The 8,330-nt window shown below is 38.9% G+C and overlaps 1 protein-coding gene across 3 annotated transcripts in view; it reads left to right on the top strand.

Moving 5' to 3' along the window:
• Positions 1 to 8,330, top strand: part of CDIN1 (CDAN1 interacting nuclease 1) — a 175,495-nt gene that overhangs the window by 82,297 nt on the left and 84,868 nt on the right. For all 3 annotated transcript variants that reach the window (XM_044436870.1, XM_044436871.1, XM_044436872.1), the window contains 2 exons: positions 5,572 to 5,651; positions 5,924 to 5,973. In XM_044436870.1, the coding sequence (XP_044292805.1) occupies positions 5,572 to 5,651; positions 5,924 to 5,973 (130 nt within the window). The remainder of the gene's footprint in view (positions 1 to 5,571; positions 5,652 to 5,923; positions 5,974 to 8,330) is intronic.

Raw genomic sequence — 8,330 nt, 5'->3', positions numbered from 1 at the left:
CTAATTGATCATGCATCCAAAAGAAAATATTTATAGCAGTAAAGATGCTGTAATTACTGTTGTCATTAGATAAGCTTATTTGAGTTGCTGGTTCACATGCAACTAACATAGCACAATTATAATAATCAGGCTGATAATGAAGTTTATTTGAGAGTTTTACACAGGTGATCTCACTGCTTTCTGATAACCAGTTTTTTATTCAGTGTTTATACGATATACAAGGAGTATGCAACGCTGTATGTGAAGTCCATGTTAGACACTGAGACTTAATTTAGCTCCCTGAAAGCTCACCTTGGACATACAAATTGTACAGAAAATTATTATGCGCTAAACTAAGTATATCCAGAAAGACAGTATGGTGCAGTGGTTAAGAGTGCAGGACTGGGGCTCAGGAGATCTGGGTTTTAGGCTCCACTCAGCCATGGAGCTCACTGGGTGACCTTGGGCCAGTAACAGACTCTCAGCCCAGCCTATGGTACAGATATGGGTTTGTTTCCATACTGCCCCATAGGCAAAGCTCTCTGTGTGGTTGTTATTATGAGGATAATATTGAGAGGAGAAGGAGGAGATTATGTAAGCCTCCTTGAGTTCCTTGAAAGTAAAAAAGTGGGATATAAATAAAATAATAGTAATATTCAATAAAGTAATGCAGAAGTCATATACCTGGGGTGCACATTTTCAGTACTGCAATCCCATCTCAAGTTATTTTTTAATTTTTTTCTATACTACTCTACCACCAAAGCTCTCTGGGAAGTTAACAAGTTTACAAGTTCTTCCCATTTCCACTATAATGTTAAGAAAAGTTTATTCTCATGTGGCAATTCTTCATGTCTCCGATTGTGACTGTTATGAACACACAGGGTGAGCCCAGAGAATCTCCATGTTAATGTGACTATCCATGCAGTGATTGTGTTATGAAAGCGAAGTTCAGGGAAAACTCTCCACAGGGAAGCCATTTTGGGTAGCATTCCAGGAATGAATGTTAACATATACTTTGCTGACCACAACTGCTATTCTTCCCCTGTCTATTCATTGGTGTAAGCTATTCTCCAGGGCAACTGAGGTTACTTCTATCCCAAAACATGGACTAGAATGGATCAAAGTAATATCTTCCTGGATTACTTGGATTTGAGAAGGCATAACTTACTCCAGAACCTTGCTCAAAAATGGAAAGTTAGAAACAAGTAATAGTTCAAATAGACTGAGGTGTTGTTGCAATCCATGTTTCTCCCTCTGAGCAGTATCAGTCTCACTAGCATTTCTTTGCTTAATGATCCTTATTGATACATATGAGTCTCTGAGCATACCCATGTTCATTTCGTATAGCTCTCCTTATGATTCCTTGTGTCATACCCCTGACACATCATGAAAACATGCACGCCTCTGCTCCTCCGGTTGTGCCCCTAATTGGGCTTCCCTCCCAGGATAGTGATGAGCCCCTAGGTCCATCTCCTAAGGGATGGGAGTTCTCCATTGGAGAAACTTCCCATGTCAACGTCCCCTCCCTCAGGCCCCCAGTCTTCCAAGTGTCTGGTTGATCTGCCTCCCCACCTTTCCTTGGACTGATCTCTTCCACTGCTACATCCTGTTAGGTCCCAACACCTCAACCCACAGCTGGAGACTGCACCATTTGAAAAACGGTGTCATCCTCAAAATCAGAATCTGAATCATCAGTATAACCAGCATGAGGAGTCTCCCATGAGTGAGCCTGGGGTTTGGCAGGGAATGCGCACATGACAGGTGTCTACATTTGCTTTTTTTTTTTTTTCCCCCAAAAGTGAACTAACTACCACGTCCAGAAGAGGATTCGGTATCATACCCTCCCTCATTTATTATTTCTGAAATTCCAGCATTTGTGCAAAATGTTAATGGCTGAGATGGCCAAGAATCTAAGATAGCCTCAGTCCTCCAAGAAGCTTGTTCACATAAGACCTGATGATGTCCATTCTACATCCACCTCTGAATGTTTGGGGAAAGAAAGTAATACCAGTGCCTTTTGGTATTATCAATCATAGTACACTTTGACTGAGTTAGGTTTATGGGGCCCAGCTTTCTAGTGGCTCCAATCCTGCCTGAGCAATCTTTCTCAAAAGATGGTGGGGGTAGGACTGCCCTGCCCAAAGATTTTAGGCTTATTGGGTTCCACAAAGTTCCGTTTTGTGTCCCATGATGTTCATGTAACTGCTTGGAGGTGTGGGTGGCACTATTATCCATCCAGTTGTTATATCACCTGCAGCCCTATTTAAGGCTACATCTACACAGTAATTATGCATGAGTATTTTCCACATGCCTCCATCTTCACTCCAAATGGTGTAATGTATTCTGTCAGCCCCCACAGCTGGGGATCAGTCCCAGCAAGCCATTGTTTTCTTCCTACTGCTGCACAGAGCCAGCTTAGTAGAGAGGGTGGCTTTGGTTTAGGATTAGGATTAGTCTTAGGGAAACAGAGTAGCACCTGCTGCTGTTGCCACACTTCAAATCCATGCAGAAGCAGCCACTCCCACTACTACCTACACCCCTCCCATTTCCTAAACTGCACATGTGTCCAGTACTTGGTCCCCATGTGCCAGATTTGCACATGCTGCTGGAGCTGCCTCTCTCCAGTGACCTGGTACCTAGAGGGCAGCAACATGGCTACTGGGGCCCCAGATGCAGGGAGCATGCCCTGCCAGCCAGACCTCCCTGACAGTCCCAGGAAAACTCCTCCAGCAGGCTGTTGTGGAGCAGCCTCTAACCTATGGAATTCCCTCTTGAGAGAAACGCAGCTGTCTCATCTGTGGCTACCGGAGGAGGACTTTAAAAACATGCTTGTTCTGTCTGTGTTTTAATTTAAAATGTTTGCTGGTATTAGAAACTGGAAATTTTAAAATTGCTTAAATTTAAGGTGATTTACGGCACTGTCATGATTGCTATTTCTCTTGACAGAAAGTTGGGAAACAATTTTTTTAAAATACTTTGATATTCAATTTTACATTTTTATATTGTAAGCCACCTTAGGAAGTGTATTACCTTGAATGTTAGCAAAGAAATATGATGAATGAAGTGAACGAATGAACAAATGAATGGTAACAAGCTTGGCCCACGAGCCTACCATACTATCTCTCCACCTCTCTCAGACAAACAAAACTTGTGCCCTATCACAGTCTCCCAGTTCAATTAAGATTACCCTTTTTATAATGTTATTTTTGCAACATGCTAAGACAGCAAAAAATGTAGACAACGTTATTAGTCATGGTTGTCATTAAGCAAGATGTTGTTTGTGCTGGTTGTTTTTGTTATTATGCTATGCTTGTGCAACTGTGGATAATGCCACTTCTTGTACCATTTTTTTACTAGCCTAATGTTTAGTACAACCCATTAAAAGACTTTTAATTGTCCAACGTTTGATCTCTACAATAATGGTGGTAGATGGGGAATAGAGAGTATTATTGTGCTGATTTGCTTTGGCTATTTTTACAAGGACATATTGTGGATTAAATGTAAAAACATAGAGTTCAAGAACAGGCTGCGGAAATATGAATTCCTGGACAAATTTGCCAGTCTGGCTTCTGTTTAATTATTATTTAGTGTCCTAATTAAAACAGTGCCAATAAGGATATTTTAAGCATTTGCAATATTTCTTTGAAAATAGAAAAAAATTACATGGTCTAGGCTTAGCATGCGAAAAGTAGCTTGACGTTTAACGGATGGCTGCCGAACATCCAGTATTTGCTGGCTATGGCCTTCCACAACCATACCATACCTTCAAGAAAATAGTTGAAACACTCAAGCTACAACTGAGCTCTTGCAAGTAGCTATATGTCCATATATTCATGTTAACATCCTATTAGAAGTATTTTAATAAGTACTACAGTTTAAAATATGAATATTATTGTAATTTACTGTATTATTGTATTTAAAAAAAAAACTATGCAGTACAAGAGAGGAAAAAAAGTTTCTATGATTTTGTGCACTGTCGCTAAATACAGCTATATCTCCCTCGACACATTTTAAAACTTCTTTTTCCCTCCACTCTGTGTGTGTGTGCATGCATGCATACTCTTCATGCATTCACTTAAAGTTAGGCAATCAAGTAACATTAATTCCTTAAACTAAAATGTTTGATGTGCCTATACTGTAATCAATTTCCCTCCTGACTTGGGGAAGCTGGCTAAGGAGGAGAACTGGAGGAGGAGTTGCTACCATAGTCGAGGTTGTTCAGTCTGGGTCCTTCTGCACTTGTAGGGCTCAAGCAGCTGCCTGCCCATGCCAGTCCCTCTAAGCCTCTAGGTGCCGCTTTATGACATTTAGGAAGTACTGGCCTATTCCCAGAATGTCGTCAATGCAAAATATTAGGGAAATAAATGAATTGCACCAGCAGACTGTCCTCTTTATTTATAAATAATACATTTGAAACATTAAGCCTGTTATTATCCAACATATACTTTTAATATCTTCAATCATGAATGGTATATGCAAAATCATGAAATATTTCCAAGTTTAACTTTGTAAATACCAAAAATGTATGGATATTGGTCATAATTTATGGTCAATCATTTTTAATCATGATTTTTCAACTATACTGGAAAATAAGCTATTGCATATTTTCCTCTGGTAAAGCATTGAGCTGAACATTTTAATAAAAGGGTTTCATTTTATAACTTTATGCAACATTTTTAAACTTATGCAAGTTGTGACATTGCACATCATCCTTACTGATCATGGGCCATCAGCTTTAACTTCCAGTTTCCTTGCTTTGTGGTATTTGAGCCAACCTGTGATAACCTTTTAAATTGTTGATTGTATATTTGTTTAAATAATTTTATGGCTATTGTATACCACCCTGGAATCCTGTCAATAAAGAGCAGTTTAGAAATACTGTAAATAAAAATGAATTAATACAACAGATTTGGAACTGGAATACATTGAAAACTTGTTTGCTTTCAGACGCTAATCTGTTTTAGACATTGCGGTCTGATTAGCAAGTCACAATGCATGAGTGAAATAGGAAGGAACAGGCATGCTGGTTCACCATCCAACCTGATTGCTCTTGTGGAAAGCAGGAGTGGCTGGACAATGTCCCCAGGTATTTAGCATAACATGCCAACCAGAATTTCTGACTTGTTCTCAGAGAGATAAGCCAAATTGGAACCAAAGTTTTGCCTCATGAAATTTAGGGAATTATGGAAAAATTACTGAAATAGCTTGAGTTTCTGTTCTCTTCAAAATTGCTCTTTAAAGAATGAAGTTTCAGAAAGCAGTCTTAATTTCCCTCTGGTGTATGGGAGAGTATTTCTCCCACCACCACCACCACAATCCATTTTTCTCCATTAAACTACTTTTACTAATGATTCATCCTAATCCTCCAATGGGTCCTAATCACAAACTTTTTTTAAAAAAAATGTAAAATAAGATCATAAACATGAAGAATATTTCACTTGCATATTCCTGATTTCAGCTGTGTAACTGAAAAAATATTGATATGCAAAGAAATATCTTTCCTCATTCTCAAAGCCATTTCTCCTTTTTTTCTGTGACAGCTGGTTAGTGACATGTTTATAACAACACTTATAATTTCTTCTTCTTCCACAGCTACCAAAACTCGTATAAACAGTATGCTGAGGGACCCTTCCCAGATTCCAGATGGAGTTCTAGCCAATCAGGTCTATCAGGTACACATGAAGACATCCTTTACTGGTGGAAATGCTATTACGGGCCTAGCACGACAGTGATTTTAAACCTCATTTAATTACTGTCATCATACCATATCATGGAGAATAATTATGCTTTATTTGTAAAGGAAACATTTAATTCCTAATGGGTACTTTTTATACAGAATAGAAAGTGTGCAGTTTTTGTTTTCTAGATTGCTTTCAGGATTCTGTTTAACTAAAATAATTCTTTGGTTGCTTTTCACTGTCCTACTTCTCTTATTTGTCTTCAGTGTACTGTGAATGACTATTGTTATGGACCACTGGTGGACTGCATCAAACAGTATCCTTTCCCATAAAATTTTAGGTGCACAGTGATGAGCTTAGACTCTGTGGAAGAGATGTTTCTAGTTTTAACCTGACATAAAGTTCTACATCACAAAACACATATCATACTCCTCTATTTTACATTCAATCAACCACAAGAGGGTTACTGCAGACCCTATCTCTTTCATTGTTTAAATAACAACAGATATGCCATATGAAAGTTGTCAGTTCAGTAGATATACATTTCCTGTGCTTAGATGAAATCCTTTTCCTGTTGGTCACGTGAAACATGCAGTCTTACTGATTTTATTTATTTCTGTACTGTTCCGCATCCAAACAGATTCTGAAATGGCAAGCCCTAAAAGCTTAAAACAAGCAAAAGAATAAAAATAACACATTGAAACTTTCTAAAAAAAATTACATTAAGATGATTGGTCTGCAAAAGAAGTATTTTCGGAATACGATTATCTTAAACAGGTGCTGAGAACTGCACAGTGTTGGTGCCTGCCTAAGTTCTAGAGGCAGGGAATTCCATAAAAATGGAGCTACCACATTGAAGACTGTTCCCTTGGTGAATTCCAGTCAGGCTGTAGGGCTGTGTGGAACCACCAGGAGAATGTGATCCAGTGATCTTAGTAACAGACAGGGGAAACAGCATGTTCATGAAGATGGATTTTTGGGGCTAGGAGGTTGGTCATCCATTGCACTACAGGCCTTGTGATTTCTCCAGATTTGGGGAACAAGAGGAATCTTGCATCAAATAATTAGCCATCATAATTTACTAAGAATTCTGTTATATAAGAATTCTGAGCTGCTTAATATTTTTCATTGAACAATATGTATTTGAATTTATAATTTAAAATTTATAAGTGACAATATTTGACTTGCCAGTACCATCCTCCTGCATCCATCCAAAGGGATGATACAGTTCAAGGTAGTTTGTGATAATGGATACTAGTTTATCATAGAAGAAGGTCACTCCATCAGATCTAGCATCCTGCAGAAGTTCTTGATGAATATTTTTGCAATGAATATAAATTTGTAATATTATTCAAATTCAGATCCATACAGCAGAATATATCTCATCTGTCTAGGGCAGGGGTCCTCAAACTTTTTGACTAGGGGGCCAGTTGAAAGGTGCCAGCGATGGGCAGGAGGGTGCGTGTGTGCACGCACAGTGATCATTTTCTCCCAACGAGTCCAAAACGATCTCCTTGCAAGCAAGCTGGCGCCTCATGAGCTATGGTGGGCCAGATAAATGGGCATGGTGGGCCGGATGCAGCCCACAGGCCGTAGTTTGAGGACCCATGGTCTAGGGCAAGATTCCCCAATTTTATCTCATTTGTCCCCTGAACATTCCTGGAAAGCCATAAAGTTTATGTAAGTTTAAAAAATTAACTAGAACTGATACTAAAAACTCATTATTAGGTAAATTAAGATGTGTTTTTGCTAAACCTTCCACTCATTTTGTGAGACCAACATAATGCAGAAAAGGAAAACCATCCCATTTTCATGATTTTATGTAAAATACCTTTTTCAGAGGGTTTCAGTGATTTAATTGTTTTTATATTTCCATTTAATTGGTCCAGAGCAGAACTCTTAAATCAAGACTTTTTTCTAGACATGATTATATGTACACACTGTGGTGGGCAGATCTTACAGAATCAAGGTATGCAAAATTATCTGATTTTGACTGTATAGTGTGTATTTTGTGTTTCTATATGTATGAGAATGAGAGAATAAATACAAAATTAATTCCGTCCCACCCCCTCTCATCTCCTTTCCATTCGTTTGTGAAATTTTCACTCATGTTTTACTTGTATAATAAAAAAGATCAATGCCACTTTTCTAAAAAGCTTGAGGTGATTTACAACAGCAAAATACAAATCCAAAACATTGCCCATACCATTTTAGAAATACAGGTTAATCTGAATAAAGCAAGACTGCCATATCCAATTCAGCCATTAAGTAAACGAATGGTTGAACAATACTTAAGGACATTTATCTGCCAACGCTCATCCTATCTATCTTATTTAATGTTTGTTTATTTATTTATTTCAGCCATTTCAATCCTGCCATTATGCATTGGGCATATTTATTTATTTTGTATGGCATTGGAACAATTAGCCAGGAAGTCTACAGTGCTAAGGCAGAGTAGTTTGGTTGCCTAAGACAGCTAGCTCTTCAGTTCGTGCCTGTGCGCTATCCATGTTGCACCACGGGGGTGAGCCAGCTTTGCACACAAAGCAGCTAGCGCTGGTCTGCAAGAGTGTCAGTGTCCTCCAGTCTCTCTCCACCTCCAGCGCTGCCGCCGCCGCTGCTGCTGCTGCTGCAGGTTTGACGCTGCAGGTCTGACATGGGTCTGGTGCTCAC

The sequence above is a fragment of the Varanus komodoensis genome, unplaced genomic scaffold (assembly GCF_004798865.1).
Source record: "Varanus komodoensis strain SLA01 unplaced genomic scaffold, ASM479886v1 scaffold3, whole genome shotgun sequence".
Taxonomy (NCBI): Eukaryota; Metazoa; Chordata; class Lepidosauria; order Squamata; family Varanidae; genus Varanus; species Varanus komodoensis.
The sequence above is the reverse complement of the archived record's forward strand: the minus strand, read 5'-3'. Positions and strand labels throughout refer to the sequence as shown.